The 17,968-nt window shown below is 46.3% G+C and overlaps 1 protein-coding gene and 1 non-coding gene across 5 annotated transcripts in view; both read left to right on the top strand.

Annotated features, from left to right (window-relative positions):
• The window catches only part of Drc3 (dynein regulatory complex subunit 3), a 38,111-nt gene extending 20,170 nt beyond the window's left edge, over positions 1 to 17,941 (top strand). The window contains exons 6-14 of one of the 4 annotated variants that reach the window (XM_013148328.3): positions 133 to 279; positions 1,441 to 1,560; positions 2,125 to 2,237; positions 4,305 to 4,479; positions 6,226 to 6,357; positions 8,402 to 8,472; positions 9,948 to 10,071; positions 15,871 to 16,002; positions 16,298 to 17,941. In XM_013148328.3, coding sequence (XP_013003782.1) covers positions 133 to 279; positions 1,441 to 1,560; positions 2,125 to 2,237; positions 4,305 to 4,479; positions 6,226 to 6,357; positions 8,402 to 8,472; positions 9,948 to 10,071; positions 15,871 to 16,002; positions 16,298 to 16,408 — 1,125 coding nt within the window. In that variant the 3' untranslated portion in view covers positions 16,409 to 17,941. Of the gene's footprint in view, positions 1 to 132; positions 280 to 1,440; positions 1,561 to 2,124; positions 2,238 to 4,304; positions 4,480 to 6,225; positions 6,358 to 8,401; positions 8,473 to 9,870; positions 10,072 to 15,870; positions 16,003 to 16,297 lie in introns of all 4 variants that reach the window. The other 3 variants (XM_063242374.1, XM_063242373.1, XM_063242375.1) reach the window with 3 other exon arrangements.
• On the top strand, positions 14,563 to 14,635 carry Trnaa-agc (transfer RNA alanine (anticodon AGC)). The gene has a single exon. It is a non-coding gene; the product is annotated as a tRNA-Ala (tRNA).
• Positions 17,942 to 17,968: the final 27 nt, after the last annotated feature.

Raw genomic sequence — 17,968 nt, 5'->3', positions numbered from 1 at the left:
CCTGTGTACTTAGAAAACACCATGACCAGGCTGAAAACTCCAGAAAAATACTGAGGAGAAATGCTGCCATATGTGTCTTCTGCTCTGTGGCCACCAGAAAACCAATCTTTTCCCCCACCCCAACTCTTCCAGATCATCTACCTGCGGCAGTTCAAGTGCCTTCGGACACTCAGCCTCTCAGGGAACCCCATTACCCAGGCAGAGGATTACAAGATATTCATCTGTGCCTACCTTCCTGACCTTGTGTACCTGGACTTCAGACGCATCGATGACCACATGGCAAGTGTCTTCCTCTCTGTCCCCCAGATCTGTGAGACAGCCCAGGTGTCAGAAAGAAGAGATAAAGAATCCCACCCATTGCTGGCAAGACAGGGAAGCCCTTGAGAGATTGGATGAGGGCTGTTGACCTGTCCAATCCTGTCTTGAAGCTGGTGTCTTTATTGGGAGAGAACCCATGTTTAGGGCGCCGAGATGATTTAGGGGAGATCCAAGAGCAGCCATCCAAAGCAGGGAGGAGAGCTGGGCCAGTCTCAGTCCTGACTCTAGTAGCCTGGCCATGGAGCTGGGGTCTAGCTGCTTCCAAATGTGAAGTCCTTCATTTGCCAGAATCTTCCTTGGAGGTTTAAAAATACATTGGATCAGAGCGATGCCCCTCTGCTGACGATGGCCTTTGCTTGTCTTTAAACAGTCTAAAAATTGAGTTTGAATTCTAAAACAATTTTTCAGGAGCTCCAGTGGTACAGTTACTGTGTAGTACTTACATAAAACTTGTTAATTTTTAATTTTCTCATGTAAGCAGTAATTTAAAATGCTTAGAATAGGCTGAAGACCTGTGTTGATGTGTTTTGTCCCTTATAAAAACACCAGACGCCTAACACTGTGCAGAACCAAAGCCAAAGGTCCTCAGATATATCCATCCAGCCTTTACATCCCTATTGCTCAGTAAGCAAAGGTCCCTCCCATGATTCAGGCACCTGCCTAGATTCATCAAGCTAAATAATAAGCAAAAGTTCCAAAAAGCAGATTTCTATAAGCAAGAACACCTTTAAACACCCTGTTCACTTACTGTTTGTCATGAGCCAACCACAGCCCACCCAAAGTCCTAGGCTTCTTAGTGCCTGGGACTCAGGCCGGAGGACAGCCTCCAGGGCTCCATGGACATGCCAGGAGCATTCCCACTGACCAGGGCCTAAAGACAGATTCCCAGATACCTCCCAGCTCCAGGAATTTCAGGTTCTTTGATTTCCCTTGGACTTAGGATACCTGGAAATGGTCATAAAGAGACAAACCATTCTCATTCAATGACCTCCCAGCTTTCCCAACCTCCAAGAAAGAGACCCTCCAACCTGCCAGCTCATACTTGAGAGGCTACAGGACGACACTGTGGCTCAGAGGGACTAAATGTCCTAGTAATGATGTCACCCTCCTATTCCTGCTCAGAAATATCTGGCGGAAACGAAGTACCAGTATACCATTGATGAGTTGAAGCACCAAGAGCACGTGAGGCAGACCAAGCTAGAGGAGAAACAGGCTCAGCAAGCCAAACTGGAAGAGCACAAGGTACCTCTGAGGGAGGGTTCACCCCAGCCTGGTTCAGAAATTCCCATGAGCATGTGCTGATCATATTAAGCAGAGGTCTACAGGGATCCTCAGACCCCAAATTATGTAAATCATGCTGCATCCACAGGGTCTGACATACCCTCTTCATCGAACTCTGCCTTTCCCACATGCACCAAGCTCAGCTCCATCTCAGCCTATCCCAGCTCACTTCCAGATTGTACTAAAAAGTCTGTCTTCACAGCTTTTTTTCTTAAGACCCTTAAGGTGATTTCCCTGTGGCATACAGGTACAATCGAAGTCCCTTAGCTAATGTAGGCATGACTTTCCAGGAGCAGCCTACAGCCATGTCCTCTATACCTGCATGCATGCCCTCCTCTGAATAACTTGCACACCTGGCTTCCTGGGAGGAGGCTACAGCCCAAGTGCAGTCTCCCCTCCTCCCTGAAGCCTCTCCCCTCCTCCCTGAAGCCTTCCAAGCCCCATTGCCCAGTACAAGGCTTCCTGCCCAGTCTTCACTCACAGGGCCGCTTGTGATCACCACACCCAGTGTGTTCCTACCCACAGATGGCATTTGTTGAACACCTGAACGGTTCCTTCCTGTTTGACAGCATGTACACTGAAGATATGGAGGGCAACAAACTGTCCTGTCTGCCCATCGTGGGTGAGCTCCTCGAAGTATATCCTTCCTGCTTCACAACTGCCTCTTCTGTCATGAACCTGCTCAGCACCACCCACCTGCCTTGAGCACCTTTTTTCTGCTCTGAGACTTAGTGTCCCCATCTCTCATGTGAGACCCTGGAAAGTACTTAAGAGGCAGTGCCAGCTAGGTCATCTGAGTTGCATGGGGACAATGCCATCTAGATATTAGGGGACCTGTTGAGGGATTGGTTGGCATGGCATGGATCTGCTGTGCTTAACAAGCTGAATTTTCAGAGGTGGAGAGATTTAAATGTGTGTCCATAGCAAGGGATCCCCATTGGTCATATTTATTTGTTCTTGCTGTGCATTTGCATGCATTGTTCTCAATTTTCTCCAGCACCCCACTAGATGAGTGCTGCTATTAACCCCTTATATAGTTAAGGAAACTAAACTTGGAGAGGTTAAATGGCTTGTCTGAGGTGACTCCATTAGAAAGCAGGGTTTGGGGCACGCTCAGTGGCACATGCCAATAATCTGAGCTCTGAGGGAGGCTGAAGCAGGAGGATCACAAGTTGGAACCCATCTGGGTAAAATTTAGCAAGATCCTGTCTCAGAAGGGGAGGACGGGTTGGGGATATAATTCAATGGTAGAACATCCCTAGTTTTGCTCTTCAGTACTGGAAAAAACAAACAAAAAAAAACCACCCAGGATTTAGACCCTCACAAGGTGGACTTGAGAGCCCGCATTCTTCCCTGGAGGGCCAGAGCCCAGAAGATATGAGCAGCACTTACATGGGGACAGTAGCCATGACAACCAAACCACAGGCTTACATTGTAAGATGAGGATCAAAGTACATACGAGGACCTCCCAAATTGGAGAGACTCTGAGATGAGGCAACCAGATCCAGATGAGGCTATCGACCCCATCGCTGGCATCAACATCTGGGAAGATAAGACAGATCTCCAATAAAGGAATTGTTATTCGGTAATAAAACATGACAACAGAGTTGCAGTTTGGGATCATAAGACACTATGGGCCAGGATCCATTGGGAGAACAAAAGAAAAGCTGAGTGTGGCTGGGACAGAGGAAAGGCACTCAATTGTCGTTCATGGTGCCAGCAGTCACTAGGTGAAGCTTGTTCTTAAAGTTGGAGCCAGCTATTTTGCTGAGCCAGGCTTTTAAAATGGTAGCTGACAAGTCTAACTATATCAGCAGCCAGCTGTCCCTGGACATCATGGTTAGCCATTTTTCCGATAAAGTTACCATGTGTGCAAGTCCTTCCTTTTGTGACCTTCCCTGGCTCCTCTTGGCCGGGGTTTGGGCCAGGTAAACCCTTCTGTTGAATTTAACAACTTTCACATGGGATAGAAATTCCCTCAAAATGCTGCCATTCTGAAGAGAATGAGGTGGTACGGTGAAGACCAGTGAGGAACGAGACTCCAGCTCAGGTGGCTTGGTCACCCCCGCACCAAGGGTTTGCCTCTATCACTTGTGGCCTTGTCACTCTGGATGAGTCATTTCCAGCCCAATACAACCACCCAAAGTTCCGTAGGCTTTACCCACCTGACCCCAAGACGCTTCCCAAAGCATGCAGGAGAAGAAATTAAGGACCCAGCATGGATTTGCCAGTATGCATCAGTATGAAGCAGTAACAGAGTCAGGACTTGAACCTGGATCATCTGCTTTGACCCTGTGGTGCCTCCACAGCTGACACTAAGATAGGCCCTCAACAAATGAGCCTTCCTGAATAACTCACTAGGGACAAAAGCAAACACCACCATTTCCCTGGCCAGTGGTGGCCCTGGCCCCTCCTTTGCCCAGAGTCCTCCAGTTCTCATGGGGCCTTTCAGCCCCATACTAATTTCCTCATGTTGAGGGTAAGAAGCCCCAGCTCCTATGCTATGCTTCAAATTTCAAATCCTGGCTCTCTGAGCCTTAATTTTTAACCTGTTAAAGGGCCCATATGGAAGCATGGGGTTAAGTCATATGCACAGGGTTCAACACACAGTACGCACTCTAGACTGGGAGTTACCAACACTTTGTCACTGTTCCTCCCCTTCCCACGCACCGTGGCCTCCTTGAGTTTCCTTAATAGCCACTTACCTACAGAGACAAGTTTGTCATCATCTGCCTGAATATTTTTGAGTATGGCCTGAAACAGCATGAGAAACGGAAATTAGAGCTGGATACCTTCCATGAGTGTGTCCAGGAGGCTATCCAGGAAAACCAGGAGCAGGGCAAACTGCAGATCGCCAGCTTTGAAGAGAAGCACCTGCTGGTAGGTGTTCTGCTACCTTTGCTCGAGGGTGCCCTGAGTTCCTCCAGTTGGGGAGGGCTGCCAGTCCTATGCCCTCTGACAACCCCTCAGATCGAGGGTCACTGTCCTGTTTGCCAAGGATCACACTGCAACTAAATGCCAAGCTAGGGATCCAGGGATACAGCTTAGCAGCGCAGCCTCTGCCCGGAATGCACAAGGCCCCTGAGTTGAAATCCTGGTAACTCCCCCCGCCCTAATAATAATAAGTGGCAACTAAGGCCCAAGTTCATCCCAGCACCACCAACTATCTGATGGGGCACCTGTCACATAAGATGCCTCTCTGGAAACCAGACTTGATGGCACACATGAAATTCTAGCTGCTCATAGGCAGAGACAGCAGAATTGCAAATTCTAGGTCATCCTGGGCAACTTAGCAACTTAGTAAGACCCTGTCTCAAGATAAAAGAGAACTTATCATATATAGCATTTGTAGCTCCACAGTGCTGGAAAAACAAAAACCAAAGATGCCCTGGGATTCCAATTTTTCCCATTGGTGTCAGCATCACTAGTTCAGTATTGATAATGGTATTTGTACCACTACTGTGATGACAACCACGGCAGCTCTTCTGATCCATCACTTGTTTAGCAAACATTTTTTTTTTATTCCTTGTTATGTTCTTGAAAAGGGTGTCACTGCATTCAACCAGAAATTCAAAATTGTCAGTAGAGGAACACATTTGACTTACATATATGTTTGTATTTTTTGAGTGACTGATTCATTGATTGCAACACTGGGGATTGAACTCAGGACCTTTGCACTGAGCTGCATTCTCAACCCTTTTTATTTTATATTTTGAGACAGTGTGTCATTAAGTTGCTAAATTGCCCAGATGGGCCTTGAACTTGTGATCCTTCTACTTCTGTCTGTCAGGTGCTGGGATCACAGCACTCTGTAAACCTATGATCTGTGCCTATATCTATACATAGCTCATGGTTCATAAATTTTATGTAGTCATTTCTACATGGAGCATTCAACAAGAAAAATGAAAATACAAATAAGCAGTCAGGGTCATAAGCTCAACGTATAGTCATGCATCACTAAATGACATGAGACAGGTTCTAAGAAATGTGTCATTAGGTGACTTTATCATAGTGAGAATGTCATAGGGTGTATTTAACACAAACTAAGACACCTATGATATTACTAGGTGATAAAATATTTCAGCCCCATTATAATCTTAAGACATCACTGTCCTATGTGTGCTACATCATTGAGCAAAAGCCTTTGGATGGTATATGATTGTACTAGATTGAACCAAGAATAGTAAATTGTGAAAACAACAAGACAAAGGGGTTGGGATGCAGCAGTTAATGGAGGAGAGGTGACTACACAGATTAGTTTACAAGGTTCATTTGTACAGATTTCTCTTGGCCTTGACTGCTCCACGTCTGGTGATACAAATGACTTCTTTCCTTCTAATGTAAGGAGAGCATCTTTCCCTTGGGAGTTTCATCTGCTCTCAGAGAGAAAAGGGGAGATCAGAGCACCTTTTTTGCATCTGCTGTTTTTCAAGCAGCTTTGACTCAATGCCAAAGGAGCAAATAGCCTTTGTAAGCTCGCAGAGTAGCATACATCAGAGCTGAGGCTTGAACTTGGTCAAGTTCAACCCAAAATTCCAAGTTTTTATCCTCAAAACCAAATTGCCAGTTATTATTAACTAATTACAATTAATAGTTGATTCCTGAAGCACAGACTTTTGCTTCCAGAATCTAAGTGCCATTCGAGAAGAATCTGACCTGCCTAGCATCGAGAAGAAGATAGTGGAATGCAGTGAAAACATCACAGAGCTGTTCAATGTGCTCATGACACTGGAGATGCAGCTGGTAGAACAGCTGGAGGTAAGGCCATCCCTGAATGCAGATGCAAGAATTTGTTGGTGCAGCTGCAAAACCACCCACAAGCTGCTGCCTCCATGGGCACCCCTCTGTTGGAAACGTCTAATGCACTGATGGCGAATCTTTTAGAGACCAACAGCCTAAACTGCAAACAAAAACTTATTTATTGCAAAGTGCCAACATTGCAAGCAAACTTTAGTATCAGTGATTGGCTGCTGGGACAACTTGGCTCATGTACCAACAGAGGGCTCTGCATGCCTGCTGTGGCATGTATGCCATAGGTTCACCACCACTGCTGTAGTTCAACCCAGCAATTAATTTTTGCTCATCACTCCTGTGTTTTCTTTTAGTGCTTAAAAAAAAATCTTTTGGCAGTCCTGGAATAGAACTCAGGGTTTCATGCATGCTAGATAAGTGCTATACCCTGAATCCCTGATTTTAATACATTTTAATAATTTAGATGAAAAGTGATTCTTGTAGAGCATGGAATATTCTCCCCATCCTACAAGAGCCCAGAGCCTCAGTAGGGAAGAGACTCAAGTAGCCTTTTGATTAGACTCAAGGAGCAATGTGGGTGCTTCCAAGACAAAATGGACCCCAGTCAAGGATCAGACAAAGGCTCCTCCAGATCACAGCTGTAGTCACTGTTTCCTGGGTGACACAAGGAGATTGCAACTCAGCACCAAGGAGTGGGAATGAAAGCACTGCTGTCTAAAATTCATTAGCAGCCAGGGTGACTTGTGTGTTCGCAGGCATCAGAGGCTGGGAGTCGAAAGTGGTGTGATGAATTGAACTTCATCAGATGCTGCTGCGGCTGGGCCAAGAGATAGCACCTAATCAATTCCTCACACGTCAAGTGACACCTCAGACATGGGCTAGATTTCACCATCACATGCCATGCAGTCACTCTCAGTGCTTGAGCACTGCAGAAGCAGCACATCTCCAGGGGAGGGCCCGCCAACAGCTTCCCACCTTTTCAAGCAGGGAGATGGCTTTTTCATATCCATCATTTCCCAGAATCATGTGTTGGCCTTGTATTACCAGGGGCCGGAAAGCTGGAGGACAGCCATGCTTTTTAGTGGTCTGTTTTTATTCACTACAACACCCTTACATGCATCTGAAAAATGTTTCATTTCCCCAACCTGCAATTGTCTTTGGGCTCCTGTGGACACCCAGCACCTTAGCTTACTTTGCATTTCCTGGGGTCTGTGGCAACTTGGGGGAGAGTCTCCTAGAAAAGCAGACCTCACAAAGCAATTCTTCTGTTCTCTCCATCAACGCCAAGTCCTCTTTAGGTCTAAGGTGCCTTGCTGAACTGAGCACCAGCAACGAATGGTGAGCGGTCTGGAGTAATAGCCAGAACTACCAAAGTACCTTAACAGGCCAGGTATCTTGCAAATTATCTAGGGTGAAATAGCTCATTGAGGGGCTGGGGATTTAGCTCAGTGGCATAAGCACCTGCCTTGCAAGCAGGTGGTCATGAGTTCGATCCCCGGTACTGATTAAAAACAAAAGAAAAGAAAAGCAATAGCTCATTGAACACTACCACATGTCCATGAGACAGGTATTGATTATGTAGAAAACCCATTTCACAGATCTAGAGGTACTGAGAGGTTAAATGACTTTCCCAGAGTAACACAGTGATAGGGCTGGAACACTGACCCAGGCATCGGGCTCTTGACAGCTCCTGCACTGTTTCTCTGAAGGGGATGGACAGATGCCACTGAGAAGCTCACAAAGAAGGAATAAGAAATGAAGAGAGTAGGAAAGGACAGGTGCTCTCAGCAGAGACCAACACAGTAAAAGCCAGAAGACAGAATTACAGTATTGTAGTGTTGTTGTGAGGATTGAGTTGATCCTGGAGAGAGAAGAGGGAGTCAGTTTTCAACTGTCTTCCCAGGAAGGTCAAAGTGGACGGTCCTTACTTCCAAGGTGGGTAGTAAAGCTCTCTGATTCAGGAAGCACCTGCTGAGTTCCAAACAGCACCTTTTCCTGTAGTGCGAAGTGTCTAAATATGCACGTTAACTGTGTTCTTTATCATCTCCAGGAAACCATAAACATGTTTGAAAGGAACATCACTGACATGGTGGGACTATTTATTGAAAACGTCCAGAGTCTATATCCTTTCTGTAATGGCCCCCAAACCTACCCATAGGAGAGCTATGGAAAAGGTCCCTGCACTTTAAACAAAAGTCAGGGAAGAACAACGTTTCTTCAGAAACTGAGCAGGATGCAAATAAATGGGTTCCTCTTCTAACGGGCTACCGACAAAGGCCACCTCCTCCATCCTTCTCATTACCACCAGAGTGCTAACCACATTGGCAAAAATAGGAAAAAGTCAGCACTCTACAGCATACTTAACTTTTTACCTGAAATACCTACTCCCCACTTGCCTTTCAGAAAGATTTATACTTCTACCAAGAGGATATTTAAATTCACCCTAGGACCTTTTTAAATGAGGTTCTTTACCTTTGATATTAGAAGAATGGAAACCTCCAGTTTCTGCCAAGGAAAAAGCTCCCTTTCAAAAGATGCAGATTTGACAACCACAAGACTGTTCAGAAGAATGTTTCATGGGCCTGAGGGGCTTTCTCAACTCTCAGAACAATGATGGCCTTGTTAGAGTGACAAGTTGGATGCCCAAAGAGACAGCTGTAGAGTTCTGACCTGCTGGTTCTCAGATGGGTGATGCTCACGGGGAGATGGCACCCCTGAAGCACTGCTTGTTTCTGTGTTACAACCTCTTAGGGAGAGACTATATCCACATTAAAGACACTGACAAATTATTTTTAATGAACTTACCAGTTTAAATATTAAGGTTAGGATCCAAAATCAGGAATATAACCAACCTTCTGCCATCTGAACTCGGGGCCCTGCCACATGAAGGGGCAAACCATTATGTTCTACCCCAAAGCAGCTCCTGGTCCTGCCCTCCTAGGGCTCAAAATCTAGCAGACAGACGTTGTAAAGATAACAAGTGCTATCCAAGTTAGCAGCCAACCTAGAGGCCAGGGCGAGGAGCCTCTCTGAGCAAGAGTATACTAAATGAGGACCATCAGGTGACCAGAGGGACCAGGAGAAAGGGTAGTGAGATATTCCAGAAAGAGGAGGCAGGTGTGCAAAGCCCTTGGAGATGGGCCAGAGGAGCCTGGTTCCCAGAGGAAGATCTCAGGACACATCAGAGAGCCAGAATCTCTTAGGAACTTTAAGCAGGGGACAGATAGCTCCCAGGTATCTACATTGTTAGGCTCAATCCAGCTGCTATGGAGAAGAGCATGAGTATAGAAAACCCATGGTGTCTAGCAGGCAGTGTCCAGCTGGTACCTAGGTGGTGGGGGTGGAGAAGTGGGTGATAGAGAGACAGTGAGAGGAACCCAGTGCTGAGGGTCAGTGATGACCAGGTACAAAGCAGGTGCAAAGGAGGGACAATTGGTTTGGCCTTGGGACTTGGGGCCTGTAGGTGACATATGTGAAGGCACTTACTGCTAGCATCTCATTCATTCTGTTCTTATCCAGCTGAGATGGGATGGACCTCTGTGGGTCAGGAGATGTCACCCTGCACTGTCCTGGCTTTGCTTAACTCTTTATTGCACGATGGCTCAGTGTCGAGACCTGGAGAACCACCACCATGAGAAACTCTTGGAGATCTCCATCAGCACCCTTGAAAAGATCATCAAAGGCGAGCTAGACGAGGAACTACCTGATGATGTGCGTACAGTAAGTACAGAGGGCAGGGGAGAGTACAGCGGGCTGTATGTGGGAGCCAAATAGACTGAATCCAGCCCAGTTCTATGGCTCACTTAAGCTTGACAACATCCCCAAGCCTCAGTTTCCCCATCTACAATAGGAGACAGTAAACTGTTTTGTAGAGTTGTTAGGTAAAATAACATAGCAAATAAGGTACCTGGGGACAGGGGACCCTCAGTGGGCTCAGTGAAAGAAGCGTTTGTAATGGTTAGATGGTTTAAAGTTCCCAACAGGTTGGCTTCCAAGTGGGCATGGAGCATGAGTCTGCAATCCCAGGACTTGGGAAGCTGAGTCAGGAAGTTTGCTACAAGTTTTGAGGCCAGCTTGGGCTACATAGTAAGTTCAAGGCCAGCCTGGACTATATATTAAGACCCTGTTTCAAATGAAAAAAGTTCAGTTTTTGGAGTATTTCTGGCACTTTCTAAGGGAGAGAGTCACAAATAAAAGTTCAGCTCTGAGATTTCCCTAATGGCTTTCACCTTAGAATGTTGATAATGAAAAGCACTAACTGATATACTGGAACCACTCCAGGCACCATTGCTGAGGCAGCATGTTGCCACCCATCCATTCACTAAATGATAGGGAATTAGTGGGGTCACTCAGGAGGAGCATGTGCTCCATCCTTGGCTCTCCATGCTGAGGAGGTTCTCCAAGTCTGTGTTTAGAGTCCAGCCTGGGCAGCAATATAAGCATGGATGGAGAGGCCCAGGCTCATTTTTCATGTTAGAGGCCTACTCTCTCATGCATCAATCAACCTATGCCAGTTCCTCAGCTTGTGTCTACTGCTGTGTCACCACCAAGCCACACCTCCCTTTCCTTATACTCTGTCCTCCCTGCTGCTCTCCTAAGTGGCTGTGCTTCACATGCAGAGAGGAGCTTTGAAAGCCCAAGCCACACTGTTGCACACTTTGCACAACCTCTGCTTGGATTTTGCATGACTTTAGAGTAAGTCCTTCCCCATAGTCACTGAACCCTCAGATCTGGGCCTGCCTATCTTGGCAGTCCCCCCAACACACACACACACAACTCAGTACTCTGTCTTAGGGCCTTTCCCCAGCTCCCAGCTACCTCCTTTTCAGCCGATAGTCTGTCTGGAAAGTGTGCTTTTCCCTCAGGTTTCCATGTGTCTGAATTCATCCTTGTAATTCCGATCCCAGCTCAAGTGTCACTTCTTTGGAGAAGAACCTTCCCAAAGGAACCAAACCTTCCTAAAAACAATTGTCTATAAGCACCCCACTTATCAGATCAAAGCCTTGTCACAGTCCCAAACTCTGGTTTACGTTGATTTGTTTATGTGACTATTCACATTATGTATCAAACCTACAGAGAAAGGGCAGGGGTGCCTTTTATTTTTTAACCACCATGTACCTCCCAGTGGCGGCAGTGTCCAGTGTCCAGTGCAGATGCCAGGAGTCATATGTGGAGTGAATGGGCAAGAGAAAGAGTTCACTGAGCCTTTTCTCTATCAGGTGCTGGGCTCAGTCCTCCAGATGGAAGCCTAGTGGTTCCTGACTCTGCGGCCTCTGTCCTGAGGCTAAGACAGACACGTAACACAGCAGCCTGGTGGGAGGGCCACTAGGACTCCAGCCTTCTTTCCCTAGGCAGCTAAATGCAGCTAACTTTTGATCAGACTTCCTTGAGCCAGGGAGCCTGCCTCCCCTGAGAGTCCTATCTGGAACCCCACTCTGGGCTGGGTGGAGTTCCCACGTTTGTGGCCACAGTACTGTAACACACTGACTTCCTATTGACTAAGACATGCAACAAAAAATGGGTCCTATAGCCAGCAACAGAGTGGCAGGCTAGGCTGTGCTCTCAGTGGCCAGCTGCCCTCCTGCCCAGCAGGCCCCACCTGATGCCACCTGACACCTGTTCGTGTTGCTCCTGAAACATTCAGAACCTGCTGACTGCAGCAGCTGGCAGCACACTGGGTTCCCTCCTAGGGGGAATTCACTGTCCAGGCCTGAAGATCACACATGATCTCATTCATTTCATCAAAGGAAATACCACCCCAGATGGCAGGTGAGAAAATTGGGTAAAACTGGTACTCAAGATTGGGTTGGTAAAATGCCCAAGATGGCACAGCTTGTGTTGACTGGAGTCTGGATTGAACCACAGTCTGACAGATGCAGATCCTGGCTCCGTGTAGAAACCATGCTGTGCCCTTGACGGTGGACTACAAGTTGGCAGGCACCCTGGGGGTGCCCATGGCACTGGGTCAAAGTGCTCTGCCTCTGAGCTAAGGCACTACTTGGGCTTGTTAGCAGGACTGTTATAGAGTCCTCAGTGCCTTATGGCGGCAGCTGGTGAAAACCTCCATCCCCTTAGGATTGTCTGAAATTGCAGCAGGAGATGTCATCAGGATCTCACACTGCTGGCTTGGTCTCCTTATTGCCCTATTATTCCTGGGGAGTAAAAGGCATGGCCTGACTGTAAGGAGTAATAGTGGGCTGTGAAGGCCAGGCCCTCTGCACAGCACTGGACATGGAATTGCTCTTTTAATCTTCATGTTACCACCATAAAATAGGTGCCATTATGGTGCTGTTTTATAGATGTGGAAACTGAGGCACAGTTTAAAGTAAATGCCCAAGCAGTAGAGCTGTGATTTGAACCTTGATGGTTGGACTCAAACCTTTAATGTCTACTGAGTCTTTAGCAGGAGTGGTTGTTCCAAGGAGGGAAGGGGGCCTTAGGTGGAAGGAATCTGCCTTCTGTTACATAGTGATCAATGAGCAGATCATGATGAAGAGTCCTATTTGATGAGGTTGTCTCTAAAACTCCTGTCTTCAGTAGAGTGATTGTTACCAGTTCAGGCCATACCTGGGGCCCAAACTGTCTCATGTCTATGTCTTCAAGTCTTTCCCAGCTTGGAGAGGAAAAGTAAAATTAAATGCTGGGGCTGACAGTGCGGGAGGGCCTTTGTGCGGTGCTGACAGCAACAGCTGCCGATTTGGGAGGCAGAAGAGATGTCAGATATGCAACCTGGGGACTCTGACTATGTATGCAGTGTCCAGCTGCAAGGGCAGGGCTAGTGTTTTGGCCTAGCTGTGGGGAGCACTTGTAAGTTCTTTAAACCTACTAGAACAACTGTGTTTGACCCAGGCCAGCAGTAGATAGAGTGGCTACCATGAAACTCTGGCTCGGACCAGGAAGATAAACCTTAGCACAGGTGTCTGCCCATTAGGGTGAGCTGCTCCTTGCCTGTCATAGAGAGGGGTAGAACTCATTGGGTTCGACAAAATGACCTGACCCCTCATGCCACAAATCACTAGCATCAAATCGCTAGCATCATGGTGGTACCAAAGAGGGGCACTTGTGCCTTTCTCAAAAATCCTGAAGTCGCTCTGAAGGAGAGGTGTCTTCGTGGCTACAATAGTCACCTCTGTGAAGTCCAGCAAGGCCTATGGAACAGGGGACCCCGCCCAGGGGACAAGAGCAGCCTGTGCTTCTCACGACCTCTGCATAGTCTCTGCCTGTACCCCAGTGCTTTCAACCAACAGAAACTGGAGGAGAATCCAGAATATTCTCCCCACAAGAACTATTGCAAGAGGAAAGTAGTCACCACTCCAGGCATCTCAAGTCCAGAAACAATACACAACTTGCATGTTCAAAGAATTTCTTTGCAGGTACAGTGATCTATATTCCCAATTACTGGGGAGGCTGAGATGGAAGGATTACTTGACCCCAGAAGATCAAGACCAGCCTGGGCAACATAGTGAGAAACTCCCCTAAAGCAACAAAAACCACAAAAATTTCTTTAAACCAGATTCCTTTTGTTTATATTTTACAAATGTCACACCATTTTTAAAAAATTAATTCTATCTCATGTGCTTCTAAGCTGATCTCAGTTTTTGTTGCTTCTCAACCCTTTGAAGCCATTTCTGTCTATTCAAACTCTAAGAAGGAAGATGTTTTGTATTTGCTTTAAGATCAGCTACAACTCACTTTATAGAATGAAGACTGAAAACCTTTACATAATGGGGGTTGGTGCTGTGGTGCCTGTTTCTAAAATATCTGGGTGCCCATTTCTGAAAAGGCTGCCTGAGGCTCAGTGCACTTTTTTTTTTGAGACAGGGTCTTGCTATGTAATTCAGACTGGCCTTGAACTCTATATAGCCCAAGCTGGCCTCAAACTTGCAGTCCTCCTGCCTCAGCCCCCCAAGTGCTAGGAGACTACAGGGACACAGCGCCATACCTGACCAGTTTTCCACATTTTTCTACCCTTTCTGAGAGCGTTGGCTGGCACTACATACCCACAGAGATAGAACACAATAACTTCATCATTTCTTATGTGTTACTGTGCCAACTGGTCACCCAGCCATCTCATTCCTTACACCAGCTAACTTGGATTTGTCCACATGGGATTCTGTGCAAAATAAGCCTGCAGACATTATTCTGAAACAGAGTTATGGCTAAATAAGTGAGAACACCAGGAGACACCAAGTTTTAAAACGCTGGTTTGTAGGGGGTGTAGCTCAGTGATAGAGTGTGTGCTTAGCGTGCACGAGGTCCTGGGTTCGATTCCCCAGCACCTCCACCCTGTGCTTCTTTCTATGTCAGGTTTAGAGGGTACAGTTCACTGTGCATTCTGGAATTTCTCTCTTTCTTTTCTGAAAACAAAACAAAACAAAAAAAAAAAAAAAAAACGCTAGTTTTCCATAGAACTTTGCTGAGCCTTTAGGATACTCTGTACCCTAAAAATCTTTAGGTGTGGCCTGAGGGTGCTGGGTTTCCCATCCGTGTTTGACTAAAGAATACATTTTCTCAAAGAAATATAAACATCTCAAGATTCTACAGAACATAGTATTTTGGCCATTGAATTAAATTAACTGCTACTATAGAAAAACAAAAATCAAATATACGTTGAGCATCTTTGATCCAAAAATCTGAAATGGGTTTCGAGCATTTCAAGTTTCAGATTTTTTAATTAGGGATGCTCAAAAATTGTATGAAAATACTTCAAAATTCAAAAAAATGAGAAATTTGAAACACTTCTGGTCCCAAGCATTTCAGGTGAGATGCTCCACGTGTATGCATCTCATAAGCTATCCTCTCTACAACATAAAATTAGATCCTTTGCTAATCTTGCCATTACAAAGTACCCCCAATTCGGTGTGGAAGTTACTGGCCCCTAAATGCTTAATCAGCTTTCCCCCACTCTGGAGTATGATGTTTTTCAGACATAGACAGCCACAGTGTCAACACTTAGAATCAGCCAGGCCTGCTAGAGGGTGGTTGCTTTGAACAGCTTTTTTACAAGGCAGCAGGCCATGTCAGGAGCATGGAAAGGTAAGAGACTCCAAATGGACCCTAAAGCTTGATCTTGGTGCCATTAGACAAGCATGGGTGAACTATCCGTTGGTCTGTAAGGCCTGTGGTCCTCAAAGCAGCTGGGGGACACTTGGCCAGCTTTGCATCACCCACCTGCCTGGTAGGGGTTTGGGACAAGTCAGACTCGCAAACTCCTGAGAGGACTTGTGAGAACAGATGTCCTGAGTGAGTTCACCCTGGGCAGCCATCTGCTTTCTCCCTGGAGAAAACATGCTCCCAATGAGGACTGCAGAGTAACACCTGCCACTGCTTAGGTTAGAGAGGTGGCTGTCACCTGAAATGAGCTGGCACAGAGTCTACCAATACAAAGATGGATTCTCCACCTGGCACAGCCTGCACAGCTAGAGAATTCCCAGGAGTCCTTTTCCTATTCTGCTCCCCGACTTTGTGCTCAGGGTATAATGACACACATGATCTCACTTGGGCCTTCTCACTCACCAGCTTTTTGTTGACAAAGACACGATTGTTAATGCTGTTGGGGCATCACATGACATCCACCTCCTGAAGATTGATAATAGGGAAGATGAGCTGGTGACCAGGATCAACTCTTGGTGTACACATTTAGTAGACAAGGTAAGTAAATGCCAACACATCTTCGCTGGCTGACCCCATTTTTCTAGATAGCAGCCAGAAAGAATGGAAAAGTTTCCTATATAGTGCATACCATTTTCAATAGGGAAGATAAAATAGATCCAGACTCTTAAATAGATCCACAGACTAGAAGCAGGGTCTGGAGTAAATGAGGCTCCGAAACACTAGAGATTTCAAAGAACAATCTCTTTTCCCTCAAACTGGCCTCGGTGAAAGGTATTAACCCAAAAAGATACTGATCTGATTGAAAGCCATGGGCTTTACTTTTATTTCCCAGATTCACAAGGATGAGATCATGAGGAACCGCAAGCGAGTGAAGGAGATCAATCAGTACATCGACCACATGCAGAGTGAGCTGGACAACCTGGAATGCGGTGATATGGATTAGGTGCATGTCAGCCAGAAGGTCCCTTTCCAAATGTAGTATGAGCTCCTACTCACTGGCTGCCTCAGGAGAGAATTACTGGCACGTCCTCAACCCGTGTCTCCCAAAACACCATTCTTCCCTTATTCACCCTGGAGAAAGTTCCAAATGTGAAGTAAAAAAAAAAAAGGAAGAAAAAAATGAGAATGTACATCCATGTATGAACAGAAGAAAAGATGAAGAGAAACAGCAGGTCCCTGGCCAGTCAAAGGGCCGGAACTCAGCTGGAAGTATCTGTGGCCAAATATGGGCAGGGCTGTTCCTTAGTCATGCCTAGGGCAGGCTGCAGGGCCCAACCCTTCCCTCCTCTGGGTGCTGAGGACCTATAAGCAGAAGAGGTTGTAACTGGCACTATGATGCAGGGGTCTGCCCTCCAAGGCAGAGGTTGTGGCCAACTTTGGCTTACAGCTGGCTGCAGGGACCTGAGTCTGCTCCAGAAGTTAAGGATGCAGTTTGGGGATCCCAACTTTGAGAGTAACTCCTCAAGAGTTAGGGGATTCAAGAAGACAGAGAATGGGAAGTGTGGAAAAGGTACGTGGTATGGGGTTAGTGCCCCATAAGTGGAATGATGCCATCTTATTACTCAGGTGTGGAGGGCATGGACCTCAGGAAGCCTTTGCTAGCTAGGTGTGTTGGTGCACACTTGTAATCTCAGCACTCTGAGCAGATCCAACCTGGGCAAGTTAGTGAGATTGTTTCAAACATTTAAAAAGGGCTACAGACATAGCTCAGTGTGAAGGCCCTGGGTTCAATCCCTAGTACTGCCAAAGAACCACTCTCCCACTGCCTTTTCAATGAGTCTGGCACCAGCAAGCAGCACCTAACTGCCAGGATAGTGGAGATGGCCATGCTGGAAGGAGTCTCAGGTCTCCTGAGTGGAAGATGAATAGAAATGTGCATGTATTAGCTTCAATCACTACAGCAAATACTTGACATATCAACTTGTAAAGGGAAAAAAAAATCAGCTCACACTTTCAGGGGGTTCAGTCCATGACCAGGTATAACCCTGCTGATTTAGAGACTGGTGAGGTACACATCATGATGAGAGTATGTAGTGAAGCAGGACGGCACACCTCATGGCCAGAAAGTTAAATAGAGCAAGAAGAGGGTACAGTCCTATAATCTCCTTTGAGGTTATATCCCAAATCACCTAGAAACCTCCCACACGGCCTTACCTCTTACAAGGTTTCAGTACCTCCCAACAGCACCACTGTGGGGAACAAACATTTAGATTCCAGATCCAAATTATAGCAATACATTTTAGGTGACCTTGACAGGCCTGCCAGGGCTTTTACAACAGAAAAAAACTCGTATTTTCTATTTTCAAGAGTAATTCATTTTTTCCTAGAATAGTAGGAACAAACAAACAATCAGCTTAGGCCAAGGACTCACTTTCAAAAGATTGTTTGATGAAAAACCAGGGAAAAAAGCTGTTCAGGCAGAGGATAAAGACAGAAATAGAGTTGTCTGTTGGTGACATTATTGTTTCCCCAGCATGAGGTTTCTTACCATTGGCAGCAGATA

The sequence above is a fragment of the Cavia porcellus genome, unplaced genomic scaffold (genome assembly GCF_034190915.1).
Source record: "Cavia porcellus strain 051 isolate PalLab524CR breed Dunkin Hartley unplaced genomic scaffold, mCavPor4.1 scaffold_32, whole genome shotgun sequence".
Lineage (NCBI taxonomy): Eukaryota > Metazoa > Chordata > Mammalia > Rodentia > Caviidae > Cavia > Cavia porcellus.
Note: the sequence above shows the minus strand (reverse complement) of the source record. Positions and strands in the feature narration are given on the sequence as shown.